Here is a 17,723-nt window from a genome sequence, read left to right as displayed (position 1 = left end):
CATGATGTAACTAACATGTACAATGAGTAGTTCATTTCCTTCTTTTTAAAGATAGATAATTGGCAAGATTATTTAAAAAACAAGTCAAATGTGTTAGCATAGCAAAAATATCCCAAGTAAGCAGGAGCTTTCAGAGGCATATTCTATTAAATTTGCCACGTTTAAAACCCTGCCTTATCTTTTAGCTTTATATCACTTCCCCTATGGATCACCAAGTTCCTCCTTTGAAAGAGAACCCTGTAAGCTCTTCATTGATGTCATACTGATCATGAAACTTGGTGAAGGCTGGAGTCTGACCATAACTTAAGTGGCATGTGTGCTATTTATTACAATATTGCATAATTTGAAAGCTTTTTTAAACACAAAATATTTAAGAATTCCAGAACTTTAACATGAACTGCTTTCTATTATTCTAAACTTTTTTATTATTCCATAGGTAGACTCTTCTCTGCTACAGTTTAATGACAACAGAAAAGATCTTTCCAAGTAGCAAACAGCAAATCAGAAAGGCCTGGATCTCATGGACCTTCTTTTAAAAAAAACAGGAAGGGTTTTTCTGTTTATTTTTTGTCCCTTAATTATTTTCCCTTGTTATTTTGAGCATACCACACTTTTCTGCAGTTCTCTTGTGTGTCAGATGCATTTGCAAATCATCTTTAGAAGTGTTTTAAATCAATGGGTTAAACTGTAACAACTGATAACTTCTTTTTTTTACTTAAATTAAATATAGATTTATTTAAAAAAATAAGCCTATTAAAATTAGGTTTGAAGTTGACAACCCATGTTAAGGCCTAAATCTATTAAAATCATTTAAATTAAATAAAAAAAACATCACGTAGTACATAGTTGCTGCCAAGTTTTAAAGAAAGTCAAACCACGAAAATGGTGAAGTGAACATGGTGAAAATGGCTACGCACCTGAAACCAGAGTTTGCTGAAGTGCTAAACCAACTTTCTACAGCGGTAACCTCTTCTACAGGTGCACAGAGAATATTTTCTTCATTTCAGTTTATTCAACTAGTTCAGTTGACTAGTTCACTCAAGTTAAGAAGTCAATTTGGAGTTGAAAAAGGAGAAAAGTCTGTTTTCTTCTTCCAATCTAAGAGTAAAAACTAAGGCCTTGGCTACGCTTGCGAGTTACAGCACAATAAAGGAGCCCCGGGCACTCTAGCTCCCTACCCATCCACCACACTGGCAAGGCACATAGAGCGCTCTGACTCCGCGGCTACAGCGCTGTTGGTACTCAACCTGAGTGGAATAACGTTTGCTGTGCCTCCGCTGGAGCGGCACGGCGCCAGTGTGAACAAGGTGTTGCATTACTGCGCTCTGATTGACCTCTGGAAAGTCCCATAATCCCCTTAAGTCAAGTGGCCACTCTTGCCATTGTTTTGACCTCGCTGTAGGAATGCGGATATGCCCTTTCAAAGCTCAGTTTCTGACAGCTGGCTGCTTATCTGCTCCGGGACAAAGGAACCATTACTGAGGAATGCTGCTTGCTTTGAGCGAGTGAGAGGTGGGGGAAGGTCTGCTGCTGTCTGAACTTATAAGACAGCATGCCGACACGCTCTCAGCCCCTCAAAAACCCACTCTCTCTCTCCCTCCACATACATACAACACACTCCCTGTCACAATCCAGCCCACCCCCCGCATTTGAAAAGCACGTTGCAGCCACTTGGATGGTGGGATAGCTATCACCACGCACTGCCCTTTGTGGCGTTGCAAGAGCTGCTAATCTGGCCACGACAGTGCGCTTCCAGCTGAGAGGGTAAACACTCGGTAGCGTTTTCCCTGCTGTGTTCTCCCAAGGCTGGTTTAACTCCCAGCGCTCTACAACTGCAAGTGTAGCCCTGCCTAAGTGTGAAAGGATGAGATTTACTAGTTTTAAAATCTTGAAGGGCATTGATCAGAAATAATCAGTTCAATTCACTAACTACTGGCAATATTTCCTTTATTTAATAAGCCAGTTAATTTTAAATACAAAGCACGTTTTGATAAAGTTTTTTCTTATGTTTCCAGCTCATTTAATAAAAATCAATTAAAATGCTTCTGTGCATTTTATTTGAATGTGTTTCCATCCAAATAGAGCTTGACACTAATCACAAGTAAAAAAATTAATCACCACATTATTCACCATTTTTGAAAATAATAAAAAATGTAAAAATTAGGAATCTGAATCAACGTATGTTAAATTACATAACTGTTTAAATAAACGTGAATCCTCATGGCTAGCAAAAAGCACCACCAAATTTAATGTAATGGTTATATTTAGCTGCAAATCAACATGTTTTAATGATTATCAATGAGAATTAGCTTTCCTTTAGGAAAATAATTAAAACGTACAAATGTAAAACATGATTAAAACCCATTATGTAAATCAAGGTTTCCTGCTTGCTGATTTAAATCACGATAAAAACTGGTAATGTAAATTGCTTTGATTTAAATCAATCTGCCCTGTGTTCAATCTTTATGATGCTATCAAACGTTGCACATAAAGAATCTTCTTAATATAAGAAGATCATCTAAGACACATCTAAAGTTTAGTCTAATTATTACATATAAGTATACTATATATATACTGAGAAATGCTGAGCTCTCTCAACTACCACTGGTGCTGAAGATGCTTAACATGTTGTAGGAGGTGCTCAGCTCCTGAGAGTTCCACACCCATATTTTCTGATTTCTATACGTATTAAAGTGCATAATAGGTTATTTTATTCTACTCATCCTATCACAGAGCCACTTCACTAACTTTTTGTGCTATCTATTCACTGAAATAATTTGTCCCTCTCATCAGTCTGCGTCACTGCCAGATTAAAGTTACAACCTGTCCCTCTGCACAGGTCATCTATTTGGAGTAGAAACAGCAAATGTCTAGCTACTGACACCTTAGTTCTCAATGGAACTTTGACTCCAAGGCCTGGAAAAATCCCATAACCTGATGCCCTAGATAATTATGTTACGGTTGGACTATTATTTTTAGTAAATTTCACATGCCTAGCAGATTATCATATCTTCAGCCAATGTAACAGTGTGTTAAGTACAAAGTGTAAAAAATAATAGGAGACAAAGGACACCTCAGGTTCTCTTACTGTCTCATATTTTCTCATTAATGATTTAAATATTAAGAAATTCTCAGTTAAGCTGCTTGTATTTTCTGCATCATTCAGATTGCACCTTTACAGATAAAGTAAATTCGGCATTAAAAAATAGTTACCTTTCGGAGTAGATGGTAGCAGGAGAAAATTTCTTGGATAATACTTTGGTCATTACCAGGCAGTCAAAGGAAAGTATTTGTTGAAGGCATCAGAAATTCAAACGTCCTTCTCCACCGCCCCCTTACCCACCCATCCAAAAGCATATGTGGACTAAGGTTGGAAAGTGTACTCAGTGAAAAGCATAATACATCAGGGATCATCATGGTGTTCTTTCATCACTACTGGAAGTTACTGTAAAGTACAAGATTACATAAATGATACTGACCAAAATTAAGTAACAATCCCATAATTGTTCTGGCCCTTGTGTATTTGTATAATATTTATCTGACACACAGCTAGGTATATGTCTGCTTCCTTGAATTGAAATAACTATCTCCCTTTGAGAATCCCCTTGTTATAAAATGTAATTAACACCTTGCCTTAGAAGGTAATTTCAAACCTATATTGTGAATTTAAACTAATCAAGTTAGAATAAAAGAGTAATCTAAATTTCTGTACAATTCCTTTGTAGATGCTGCGAAAACACTCTCCAAGGAAATGACACTTTGTATATTTCAATTTTACTACTAGATTGAAAATGTAATAGTAGTATGTTGTCTTAAGCACAATTGCATTTTTGGAGTTACTTTCCTAGTTCAATTTTAATATGTAATAACAGGAAAGCATGAACTTAAAAAAAAACACAAAACGTTCTACACACCATACAAAAAATTAGTGCCCCTTAATGAATGATTAAGTTTTATTACTTTATGAGCCAATATTCCTGTCCAAAGATTAAAAGTACCATAAATTCTTTGCTCTCTTATAAGAAAGATGTTAAATCAACATATGTAGCCCTTTGGCACTGGAAATCCTGAAAAAGAGTGCCAGAAGTCAAAGAATGTATTTTGAAGACAACTAAAATATTTTTACAATATTTAACTAGAACCACTTACTTCTGGTGTAATACAATCATTTTATACCACTAATTTAAGTACAAAATAAAAACACTTATTTTCAAGTATATAATTCACAATAATTAGCTTCAGCTACTGTCATTTTTAAAAGTCTTAAAATATCCCCTTACCATAACTCATCCCACTAAGAGCATTCATGCAGTTTCTTAATTCCAAGCATCATAAACACTTTTACACATTCCTCTCTGCTTTATTCAAACATATCATGTGCTCAGTGAAGTCACTTGACATAAGGATTGTGCCATGAATCCACTAAACAAAAAATGAACCTCTTTTGGTACTTTAGATTTTTATACTTCAAGAGTCAGAAATGCATATACCTTCCTCTTGACTAAGAATCTATGAATTCTAGTAGCAAAATATATTTTGTCTTATTTTATGTACATTCCCCTCATGCTATGGCAATGAGTCTCAATACAAGAACCAAGTAAGAGAGTTTCCCTGTGATGAAAATGTGAACAAAATAACCAAATGTACAATAAATTCACAAACATTTAGATGTTAGCTAAGGGCAGACCATCATTAACAACTAATTTCTGTCATTGTCTATGCATACAGATTCCATTCACTTCAATGAAGATACGTAAAAGTAAATGAGAGTAAAGGACAAATGAATAATCCAAAGACTGCTGAACAAAATATAGAGCCTCCTGTAAATAACTACCAGTACTTCAAATACAGCCCAGGTTAGTAGTGAACCAAGTCTTTCGTCTACAGGTAGTCTAGATTGGAGTAAGAGACCCACGACAGCTGGGACTGGCCCGGGTCAGCTAACTCAGGTTTGCAGGGCTAAAAACTACAGCATAAACATTCAGGCTTAGACTGGAGCCTGGGCTCTAGGACCCTCCCTCTCGTGGAGTCCCAGAGTTCAAGCTCCAGTCCAAACATGTACACATTTACTTTACAGCCCACAGCACAAGCCCTAGGCCATCCACAGGTGTTTAATTGCTGTGTCACAGATGTCCCCAATGTATCATACAGTACATGAAATAAGTGAACTATATTTTAGCATAAAAATCTAGTGAGGCAAGCTGTCCACATCACAAAACACAGCCATTGCAACTGAAACTAGCTAGCATACTAATTAAGCGTTAAGCAGAGGCCAATAATTCGGATGGTAGGATACTGAATTATCCTTTTACCCCTACAAGTGGTCCCCCTACAGATCACTGCTCACGTGGGTTGAGGGAGCAGTAAGTAGAAGAATTCTCTTTCCACGACTGTCAATCTGGCACCCTCCAGGACTAAATTCATAGGTAGGGTTTTTAGGTTATAAAAAAAATTATTAAAAACCTAGATATTGAGTACTCAGTTTAAACATTTAAGGAAGCTTTTTTGGTTTAGTTTGCATTCAGTATGAAATGAGGAAGTGCCACTGTTCGGCACTGTCAGCCAAATAGATCTAGAGGATTGTCTACCAGCCACCATCATAGAAAACATACAGCTGTTTGTGTAGGATACTTGCCCTGTAGAGAAGACTGCTAATTAATACATTCACAGCTGTAGAACAGACATACTGCTACCATTATGAGCAACTTCATAACCAGACAGCATTGGATGAATGGCACTATTTAGCTCCACTTCAAATGAAAAACCAGTATTAAGATGACACACTAATGCAGCTCTCAAAAAAAAATCACAAACTGAATTTGGTCATTCTATTTACATCTCTGTTAAAGAATGCTTTAAATAAAATTAAAGCAAGTTACATTTTCTTTGTGCTACATATAGCTTGGACTATCAATACTAAAAATGACTACATGCACTATCATTGCTAATTAGATCTACTGTAGGGAAAAGCTATTTATTAGATACTAATCAATTATCAGCAGTACATCAGATTACATTTCCAGTTATCATGCATAACTCACAGGATTATTTTAATCCATTCAGTAGTGACCACAGCACTGTAGCCCTGAATGAAAGGCTAACAGAGCTCTGTTTACATAACTACTGAAAGTTGGGTGATCACTGCACATTCACATGATGACAGGGTCAATGTGGACTTCATGTTTTTAGCATTTAGTTAGTAGCACTTGCCAGCAGCAACAGTTAGGATCTCTCACAGTTTCCACTATAAATCTCTATTTTTGAAGTGTCTATAACCTGGACTAAAATCTGACATTAGGCCTCCGTTGAAGCACCTATTTTTATACAAGCTATTGGACTTCTATATAAATAAAATCCCCACATATTTACTTTTAATTATTTAAAAATATCTAGTAGGATATTGTAACCTTACAACTGGGCACAAAAAAAGTCTAGAAATATTTCAACTAATAGAGTGAGTCAGTCACATATTTTGAACATAGGCATAGTCATTCATCAACTTCCAGTAAAATGTGACCATTAGATTTCAGATCACCTAGATTAGCAAACAAATATCAGTTATGACTAGTTAAAAAAAAAAAAAAGTCTCCCCACCATTTAAAGATCTTGAGCTTTGTCCCTGAAGAACAGTTCGCAGCTGAAAGGTTATGGAGGCACAACATAAAGGAACAATCAGGTGAGTTACACGGTTCTAGCCCAAACTGATTTTTCTAGTTTGAGAGTGTTTAATATGTTTTAAAACATCTTTAAAATCTTTTTTTTTACTTTGCTTAACGTTAAGAAAGTATAAGCATCAATATAAAAGACAGCACATATTATCTAAAGCATAGACACTAAAAATGCATTCACTAGGCAGTGACAATAAAAAGCTTTCGCTGGGAAGTAGGCGGAGCCATTAGTAATAGAATGATCCTGGAGATTTTCTCATTAGATTCACAATAGCTGAAAAATTCTGAAAAGCAGCAGTGAAATTGACAAGGGCCTGTTAGCTTTACTTTGCTGCTGATCCCAAACTGTTCTGGGAGTCTGCTTTCTCCACTCCCTTCATCCAAAAGAATTCCCAGCAGTGGCAGAAAATTCTCTCTACTTTTATGTTCATGGTTTTTCAAGAAGCAGCAGAGTGAAAATTACAAGATAAACTAAGATAGCTTCAGGTTTTTTTTGTTTTGCCTCAGTAAAACTGGACTCATTCTCTTCAGCATCGTGGTACTGCTCCTCTGAAAGCTATGAGCCACAGCAAAGACATTTTTCAGAGTGGCAGCCATGTTAGTCTGTATTTGCAAAAAGAAAAGGAGTACTTGTGGCACCATAGAGACTAACCAATTTATTTGAGCATAAGCTTTCGTGAGCTACAGCTCACTGCATCGGATGATGAAGCTCACGAAAGCTTATGCTCAAATAAAATTTGTTAGTCTCTAAGGTGCCACAAGTACTCCTTTTCTTTTAGCAAAGACATTAAAAGTGATAGCAGGAGGAAGACTAAGGGCATGTCTACAGGTACAGTGCTGCTGCAGCTGCACCTCATCTGGTAAAGATGCTCTATACTGACTGAAGCACTCTCTCCCATTGGCATAATAAAACCACCCCCGTGAACTGCAGAAGCTATACTGGCCCTCCGATATGGCGCTGTGCACACAGTCACTTATGTTGGTGTTACTTATGTTGCTCAGCGGGGTGGTTTATTCACCCCCGAGTGACATAAATTATGCCGATATAAGCTGTAGTATAGCCATAGCCTAAAACTCACCATTCTTTTCCAGTAGCTGGAGGAAAGCTGGAGTAGTTCCTCCTCCTTTACAGCAGGCGGGGGTCAGAAGGAAAGACATGGGACATGGAGAGGTGGGGATTAGAGGGGTAATGCAGCAGCTAACAAACGGAGAAGAGAGAATGAGTTCCAAATCTAGTCAGGCCCCTTATAAACCAAGATTGGGCATGGACCAGATACACCAGCCTGCAAACAATTCCACTGAGTCTCCCTTCCAGAAGCTAGGGGAGAGGAACTGGGGTTTCTCCTGCCAATCTTCCGTTGGCTTCTGGTTTTTAGAGGTCTAGTAGATTTTTCCCATCTTGATTATCACATAATGTGGTTAAAGCAAATGTGACCTAGAAGATGCCAGTTAAAAAACAAAGATAAAAATGCTGCTGTTCTAAGAACCATTTTCTCCTTTCACACCCCTGATTTTATTCATACTACAGACTAGCTCCATATGAAAAAGAAACACACACACGAAAGTAGAATCTCAGTATGGAGTCAAAATCATTTCTCTAAGGGCTTGTCTGCACTGGCACTTTACAGTGCTACAACTTTCTTGCTCAGGGGTGTGAAAAAACACCCCTGAGCGCTGCAACTTTCAGTGCTGTAAAGTGACAGTGTAGACAGTGCCCCAGCACCGGTAGCTATTCCCCTCGTGGAGGTGGATTTTTTATAGCGCTCTCTCCCAACGCTATCCCGCCACTACACAAGCCATGTTAAAGTGCTGCCGTAGCAGCACTTTAATATTGCTAGTGAAGACGTGACCTAAGCCTCTGAATGAAAGAGCTCTTCTCCTTTGGCAGATACATGCTTCAGGCCGCATTGTTGCTGGCATCTTTTGTTAAGTGGTGCCTCAACACTTTTTGTTGTTGACCCGGGGTACACTTTATATAAAATCTCAGCTATAGTTTGAAAAAGAACAAATTTCTACATTAACTATATAAGACCTTTTCCTCTCTTTTTGAATCCTTAGATATTGCTTGCGGCCTTTCACCTACAGATTAATAAGTGTTAATTGGCTATGAAGTTTTTGTTGTGACAAATACTATAACAAGAAAACATGATGAATGCTCCCTATACGCTGGTAACTAAATTTAAGGGGCAAGTTTTTAAAAGCTGAGTTGGACTCTGCAAAATAAAACATACAAGTTACATTGGCCTTCCACAGCAGGAGCAGTGCACATTAACAGCTTCCACACAGAAAGGATTCTTAAAACTGAAGGAAGAGTTTCCCTTTGTCCCTGAAGTTTGATTCTGTGAAAACATGTTATAAAAAGAAAACAGAAATCAGGAGTACTGGCAATTTCTTTTTCTTCTTTGCAACGTTACTGACATTCTCAAGGATGTTAAGAGAAAGGGGGCAGGGGTAATCTCCTTTGAGAATTCTGAATACTTGTTATAGGAAAGTGCCAGACAATTGTGGAAGTATGAAAATACTTTCTGCATGGTTAAAGTTACTATAGAAAAGAAAATAATATTTGGTTCTCGTCCCTATGCTCATGTTTTCAGTACTCCCCAAAAGACAGCTAAAGACATTTAGGCTCCCATATTTTCAGTCACAGGCAAACTGAAATGGGAGATTAAATTTAATGACTCAGATTGAGCAAAACAGCACAAAAACAGATTATTTTTATGTACACCATTCTCCTATTGTCTTACAAAAATTTCACATGTATACCTCTTTTCACGTTTAGAGTACTTTGTAACCTATCTGATTAATCTTCTCAATCAGCCACTGTCATTCTTTCAGTAGATATTATCCCCCTTTTACAGATACGGAAATTGAGGCGAATATTGCAAATCCATCTTTCTTAGGCACAGTTAGGGCTAACCACATTATAGCCATTTGGACAATCAAAGTAAATGTAACCAAATGACGTTTCAACCCCAGATATTACAGAATTTTCTCCAATTTATACTGCCTAGCCAGACAACTATGCACGGATATTCAATTTAAAGTATTAAATGTGACTGCTTGCCTCACTTGGCCAAATCCACACATTAAGTCTGCATCAGACAGAAAGTACCCACTACTATTATTCCTGTACATGCATGTTAGCTGGATTTGCTCCCCCCTCCGACTCCCCCATTTCTCAATTTATGGTTTTCACAGTTTGACTAGGAATATCTGTTTATATATTATTGGTATTTCCTATAAAATACCAAGGGAATGAACTATTTATACTTGGGGACTAGCTACCACATGTGACCCAATATTCTGTTGCTGAAACCTTTTCCAAGACACCATACTGAAAAAGGTATACTTTTTATCCAAGCCACACTCATTTGGGTTCAAGGCTACTGATTAGCATGGGTTTCTTCCAGGTATTACAGTAGATTAAGGGGCACCATCAGAACTAGACTTTTTTAAAAACACATTTGCAAGTACATTTCTAATGGATCCCTAAACGCCTTCTGTTTTCTAAGAGTTTTTTTTCCTCTCGTTAAATATAAGTTGTAGGCCAAATGTGACCTGACAGCATCTTATTGGTTGTTTGCAGTGTTGTTGTAGCCATGTTGGTACCACAATGCTAGAGAGAGAAAGTGGGTGAGGTACTATCTTTTACTATCTTTTACAGACCAACTTCTGTTGGTGAAAGAGACAAGCTTTTGAGCTTGCACAGAGCTCTTCTTCAGACTGCCCAAACCTGAAGAAGAGCATTGTGTAAGCTTAAAATCTTGTTCACCTGCTGGTTTACACTTCCATGTTAAATTATTTTTAGTACTCTGGTAGATGGGATACTAGTTACCTACTGCATCCACCTTCCATAGACACTGAAGTACTTTCCCCTACCAAAAACCTACATGAGCTACATGAACTAAGTAAACTATGTATGATTTACAGCAGTGGGTCTCAAACTTTTGTACTGGTGACTCCTTTCACAAAGCAAGCCTCTGAGTGTGACCTCCCCTAATTAAAAACACTTTTTTATATATTTAACACCATTATAAATGCTGGAGGAAAAGCGGGGTTTGCAGTGAAGGCTGACAGCTCTCGACATCCTCCCCGCACCATGTAACAAGCTCGCGACCCCTTGAAAGGTCCCAACCCCCAGGTCGAGAACCCCTGATTTACAGAAGAAAATCTACACACAGTTTTCAGGGTCTCTACTACTCATTCTTCCAAAAGTACATAGTTGCATTGTTTGACCAAGGAGACTAAATAAAAATTAAAGTTCTAACAACAAGGCTTAAGATTCAATAACATTTAAAAAAATATTTTGGACAAGGACATCTATTTCAAAACAAATTTGTTAATGAGAAAGTGCTACCCATTCTGCTACATTTGTTCTTTGACAATACTCATGGATGAATTAATTAATTCAGAAAGTTTTCTTACATTAGCATTCCTTTTAGACTAATATTCCACACACTAACAATTATACAAAAGAAGTTAGAAGTCCTTTTTGGGGATTAGAGTGGTATGTTTTATTTATCCTCCTCCCTTCCCCTTTCCCCCAAAAGAAATCCACCAGTTTTCCAAGGATACACAATTAAATCTTTTTAAATTAGAAGCCATTCCTTTGGCAACCTCTTATTGTCTCCAAAAGAGACCCTATTAATGAAAAAAATTCCTTGGATAGTCTAATGAGTGTACTCACTTTGCAAATGTAATATTATCTATTTTTAATCATCTTGTATCACATTAGTTATTCTGCATTGTAGCCCCAAAAAGAACATTTTTTAAAAAATTTAAAAAGCATACACTCTCTTTGAACCACTAATGTCAGTTGAAAGACCAACTAATTCTCAATTTCTAAACACTAACCAGATGCCTTCAATATGTATTTTTCAGTGCTGATTTCAGGCTGCCGCTCTCACATGGAAAAAGCATGGCATAGGGCTTGTCTACACTGCCAAGTTGTCGACTTTTGTCGACTTTTTGTCGAAAAACTTTTGTCTTTCATGGGTACTTTAAAAAGCGCCCCCCTACCCCTGACAGATAAAAGTTTTTCTGTGGCAAGTGGCAATGTGAACGCGGCTTTGTCGGCAGGAGCGCTGTCCTGCTGACAAAGCAAAAGCCGCTCTCAGGGCTAGAAGTATTTTGTCGGCACACATGCCAACGTTTAGCGACAAGGCTGCATCGACACAGTCTTGTCACTAAAAGCTGTGTGGCGTAGACAAATCCATGGTGTTCTACTATGAGAAATTATTACACAAGAGTAGTTATTTAGGTTAGATGTGTGAAGCGTTTGTAGTGTTAGAAGCTAAAACTATACCTGTCTTAACTTGAGCAGCATTTTGGGAAGAGTTATAGAATGGAGAGGCGAGAAAAGAGCTGCACAGACAAAATAGTTGAGAATGATAGAACTGAGAAGGCAAAGAAAAAGCGGGGGGGGAGAGAGCAGAGACTATTAAAAGAGTTGTATCCCACACAGCATCTCAACATGATTTACTATCAGGGAGTAAAAAGAAAAGGAGTACTTGTGGCACCTTAGAGACTAACCAATTTATTTGAGCATGAGCTTTCGTGAGCTACAGCTCACTTCATCGGATGCATACCTTGGAAACTGCAGAAGACATTATATACACACAGAGACCATGAAACAATAGCTCCTCCCACCCCACTGTCCTGCTGGTAATAGCTTATCTAAAGTGATCATCAAGTCGGGCCATTTCCAGCACAAATCCAGGTTTTCTCACCCTCCGCCCCCCACACAAACTCACTCTCCTGCTGGTAATAGCCCATCCAAAGTGACCACTCTCTTCACAATATGTATGATAATCAAGGTGGGCCATTTCCAGCACAAATCCAGGTTTTCTCACACACACACCCCCACTCCCATACACACACAAACTCACTCTCCGGCTGGTAATGCTTCCAGAAGAACCAGTTCAGGCACTGAAAAATGGAAAGCCTTTAACCATTTTCTAAAAGTTGTATGTAGTGTAGTTGTAGCCATGTTGGTCCCAGAATATTAGAAAGACGAGGTGGGTGAAGTTGTATCTTTTATTGGACCAACTCCTGTTGGTGAAAGAGACAAGCATTCAAGCCACACAGAGCTTGTCTCAAGCTTGGGCTGCAGCTCAGGGACCCTGTGAGGTGGAAGGCTAGCAATAGGTGTTTAATTGCTGTATCAACTTAACCTTATTTTTCTTTCCTGTATACCGCTTGTGACTGGGTGATTTTGCAGAAGCTGTCTCAGTGACAGTGACCAACCAAGTTTCCCTCACCTTTAACAGTACCACTTAGATCTTGCTTTTTTGACTCTGTTGAAAGTTGCACATAATTTACCTGAGATGCACCTCATGATAAGAAATTTCCCCAACAGAGCAAACCAAGAATATTAAACTGAAAAGTATAAACCCCACCCACTTCACTGTTCCCCCCCCAAGTAAACATGACCTAGATATGATACTTAAGTTTCACCAACTCAGACTCCAAAATAGTGTTCCCTTCTATATAATTCTAAGGAAGGTAGTCCTTCCAAGCACATGCTGCAGATGAGGCATAATGATGGCTGGTTGGGAAGGCCTAATATACACACTAATTTAGGGCAGGTCTACAATTAAAAACATTTCACTGGCACAGCTGCAGCAGGTTAATGAAGATGCTATATGCAGATGGGAAAGCATCTCCTGTTCCTATAATCCATCTCCAGCAGAGGCAGTAGCAAGAGAAACTCTCCCTTTGACATAGTGCTGTGCACACCGGGGGTTAGGTTGATGTAACTGTGACACTCAGGAATGTGGATTTTTCACACCCCCGAAAAACGTAGCTATGGTGATGTACGTTTATAACGCACACCTGGCTGTAGAGCTGAGAGCACAGGGAAACGGGCATGCAGCCTGGAGGCCAACAGCAAACGTTTGTTCCCCAGGGAAGAGGCCCACCCAGGCCAGTCACCCCCATGAAGCCCCGGCTGGAAGCTGGGTTTATTGCTATGGGGTGTGCAGGGAGCGCTTGGGGTTTCAGCCCCCTTTGGGAACCTCCCCGACCCTGGTGACTACAGCTTGCAAAGCTGAGCCTGGTGCCCTTCCCCCGAGACAGCCCCTGGGGCGGCAATTCACAGCGGTGAGAAACCGCGCTCAGCCTTGCCACGACATCAGAGCGGTCACCCCGGTGCCTCCAGGGAGAGGCCTTTTGTGAAGCCCCCTCCCCCCCTTACCGGGCGGCTGCACTGGGCCGGGGGAGGGGGGTTCCCGGGCCGCACCTGGGGGGAGGGGGCGTTTGCATGAGGGGGAGCCCTCACTGCGGCCGGAAGCAGTTTGGGACAGACTCAATAGAGCAGCCCCCCCCCCCAAAGCCCCTTCACTACGCCGGCCCCGCCGCCGCCGCCACGTGATGAGGCAGCGGCCGCCTCGCTGCCCCCCATATGCGGCTCTGCAGCCCGCGCAGGGACGGTGGCCGCTAGCCCCCCGCCTCCCAGCCGGCCCGGGGCCCGGCCGCCGCCTTCGCGGCAGCGCCGGCCGGTTGTGTGGGGGAGGGAATGTAAACAAATGGGGTTTTATAGCTACCTCACTCGAGTGCCGTGTGCATCTCCCTCTCCGCTCGGTACCAAACCGCCGGGGCGCCTCCTCCTCCGCTGCGGCCGTCCCCGCTACGCCATTCATCAAACACACTTACGCCGAGCCAGCCGCGGTCTGCACGCACACGGCTACCAACCATGCGCATAGGCTAGGCAACCACCTTGGCGGCTCGGCCTAGCCAATGCGGGCCCCCCGCCCCGCCCCCTTCTACGTAAACGGCGTAGCACACCCTCTGTTCTCTCCCCCCTCCCTCGGCATCTAAGCTCGTCGCCCGTCTGCTCAGGAGGCAGAAGCGCATGCGCCGTCTGGCAAGTCCGCCGGATGCTGCGCTGCCCTCAGGGCACCCTGTTGCGGGGCTGGCGCGCGCCTGCTGGGGGCGGCACGTGAGACTCCCCCCCGCGCGGCCCCGGCGGGGAGAGGGAGCCGCAGGCCCCGTACAGCCGCGGGGGGGGGGGCGGGAGTGAACGTACCCAGCCCCCTCTGCCCGCAGGAGGGACGCTGGGGTTGGGCGCCGCGCGAAGGGGCTAGAGAGCGGGACGGAGCGTCGCCAGGCGCCCGCCTGCCCCCGGGGCAGCGCCACCCGGGCTGCGGCCTTCCCCGCAGCCGGGCTCCTTCGCCGGGCTGGGTTTCAGTTTCGCCTGGTCTGCGGCCCGCGTTCAGCAAAATGGGAGGTTTTAAACGAAGGTGGTTGAACCGGTGCCGCGCGGGGGGGTCCTGGTGCGGGGGGGGGGGATACTCACAGATCACTTTAAAGCGGGCGTGCCGCGATGTGGCCTTACCCCGGCCCGAGTTGCGACCCTAAAGCGCTGTTTTAATCTGGCAGATGCAGCGGTAGTTGGGCTAGATCGGGTTGTTCAATCCATTCAAATTAAACGGCTGCAACTTCTGCTTTTCTGTACTTTGAATAGGAGAACAGTGTCACCTTCTCGACAGCTTTTACTGGAGACCCGTTCAAGCCACAGCACCGGGCTCCCTTAATTTGTGCTTCTCACTGCAACTCTGCATCGCACTCCTGTGTGCTGGGGTACAGTTGTACAGCTCAGTAGACTTAAATGAAGTTTTGCCCTTTTACACCAGCAGAATACTTGGTCCATAGATATTAGATTGTTTTACAATCCTTCTGCAACCAAAATTCCCATTGACAGTAGGGAATGCAGAATGGAGTCCTATATCTGCTACCTGATATTAGAATTTGTTACTGGGCAATAACTCGGTATTTGCAAAGTGTATGTGATTGCAAGATTAATTTTTTGTCTGGGTATGGTTGCTTTTCCAGTTAAAGTCCAGGTCATCAAGCATTCTTATTAAAAAAAAAACAAGAAAAAATCATGACAGGTCAAAGCTGCTATTAGGTAAATTGAAACAAATATACCAAATGTGGACAGGTCCTTTCTTTTTTAAGGGGTGGTCTGCAACCAGTTTTGTACTGATTTAGCTGTAGATTTAACTGATGTATTAAATTGGTGCAACTCCCTGTGGAGGTATTTATACTGATATAAAGGGGAGAGTCTATACCGGTATAGTACAGTGTCATAGATTTACCCCATATAAGCTTATGCACCTTTATACTAGTATGACTGCCATGACAGTAAGAGATTGCACCAATTTAACTACAAGCAGTTTCTAAACACACATTCATAGCTTTTAAGGTCAGAGGGGGGACCATTAAATCATTTAGTCTGATCTCCTGTATGTCACAGGTCATTCAGTTTCAACCACTTAACTCCGTATTGAGCTCATTTGGTGTTTGGCTAAAGCATATGTCACCTTTAAAGCAGCTTGGTTCATCCTGAGTGGCTTGAAAAGAAACTTTCTAATCTGTTCACAACCATTACACATGACTAGAAAGATTTTTCAAAGTGCTGTTTTAAGTGAATTCAAAGCAGCTTAAGTCCCAAACAGCTATTTTAAAAGCAAGAGATGCCACACTTTGGACTGACACTGGAAATGGCATTGGTCAGCAGACATAGAGGGTTGACCATCCAAGGCTTGTTGGATTTTTTAACATTCATTTGAAAAAAGAATGCAAATAAGATTTATTAAAAATTCAAAAGCTTCACAAACTCACTCTCTCTACTTGGTTTCTTTTCCTTGGTTACTGAGGGAATCAAGTTAGGAAAGAAAGCAGGAACTGTGCAGTACATCCATACTTACACAAAACTGGAACTGTAAGCTAATTTGATTACACTCTGTCCTTTGCAGTGGGTTTATTTTTTTGTATTCCTTTTAACAGTGAAGGTACTAATACATAATACTGTTCGTGGTACACATGTAATAAGAAGTCAGGTGGCAAACACTGATACAGTAACCACTAAAAACTTCTCCATTTAAATTAGGAGTGATAATTACATTAATATAATGATGATAATAGCACAAAGGATATAGGCCTCCAGAGGCACCCAAGGATCAAAGCATAGAGTGATCCACCATAGAAATCTTTAAAAATTAAATCTCTTCCATTTCTTGCAATATAAGGTTAAATCAAGTTTAAACTTTTAAGACTATATGAAAAAAGTTAAAAAGAAAATGATCTTGTTGGAAAGACTGACCCAAATTGTTAAATGTGGATCAGGATTTTAAATACACACATCAAAGTTTAGGGGAATTTAGACCCAGACATTCTTGCAGACATGGGGCTACATTTTTAAAAGATGGGATGAAATCCTGGCCCCATTGAAGTCAATGGGAGTTTTGCTTTTCATTGACTTCAGTGAGGCCAGGATTTCATCTGTAGGCCTCTAATTTATGACACATAATGGACAAATATGTGCATCACTGCATAGCCATGTGATCATGCATGTAAAACTAGACCCTGATCGGGCAAACATTTAAGTACATGCTTATCCTTAAATATGCAAATAGTCTCATGGAAGTCAATGATTACAATTTTAACATCAAACATTAAGCAATAAATATGCAGATAATTTTGAGGGGGGAAAATTATGCACATAAGCTGAAGTCAATGGTATTACTCATTTGTTTAAAATATATATATGCACACTTGGAGCCTTAGAGGCTGCACAGAGGCTTTTCTAAAAGTGTGGTCTATAGAAATCAGATAGAAAAACAAAACTAAAAAGTCATTATTTAAAAAAACAAAACAGAAAACTGATTTTAAGAGAAACCTGGCAACCTAGCCAGAAGTCTAAGGGTGGAAAAAAGATGGGAAAAGCCACTGAAAATAGGCTTGCCATTTAGAAAAAGTCAGAGAAAACTTAAAATTTCATTTTAATTGAATACATTTTTATTTATTTTCCCCCTCAAAATGTTACGCACATCACTTAATATTTTAAGTGCCATAAGGATACACCTGCTGTAGAGTAGTAGGAAGAAATTTAATTCAGCTACATATCTTGTAACGAATGTGTTCATTAACTAAAACTCCAGTCTTCATAAACCAGTGTGTAGTTTTGTATTGGATATTGATTTATAAAAATTAGATTGTTACTAGGTAACTACCTTACTATAAGGAAGCTAATTTTTCTTGTACATAGTCACA

The 17,723-nt window shown here is 40.6% G+C and overlaps 1 protein-coding gene across 5 annotated transcripts in view; it reads right to left on the bottom strand.

Moving 5' to 3' along the window:
• SLC39A10 (solute carrier family 39 member 10) overlaps positions 1-15,236 on the bottom strand; it is a 78,292-nt gene extending 63,056 nt beyond the window's left edge. The window contains exons 1-2 of one of the 5 annotated variants that reach the window (XM_073306240.1): positions 14,213-14,294; positions 12,557-12,719 (exon numbers count right to left, since the gene is read on the bottom strand). Coding sequence is in view for 3 of the 5 variants with exons in the window: in XM_073306238.2 (XP_073162339.1) it covers positions 14,213-14,308 (96 nt within the window). In the remaining 2 variants the exon portion in view is untranslated. Of the gene's footprint in view, positions 1-12,556; positions 12,720-14,212; positions 14,393-14,964 lie in introns of those variants that run through there. The other 4 variants (XM_073306241.2, XM_073306238.2, XM_073306239.2 and 1 more) reach the window with 4 other exon arrangements.
• Positions 15,237-17,723: the final 2,487 nt, after the last annotated feature.

Source organism: Lepidochelys kempii, chromosome 11 (assembly GCF_965140285.1).
Source record: "Lepidochelys kempii isolate rLepKem1 chromosome 11, rLepKem1.hap1, whole genome shotgun sequence".
Taxonomy (NCBI): domain Eukaryota; kingdom Metazoa; phylum Chordata; order Testudines; family Cheloniidae; genus Lepidochelys; species Lepidochelys kempii.
Note: the sequence above shows the minus strand (reverse complement) of the source record. Positions and strands in the feature narration are given on the sequence as shown.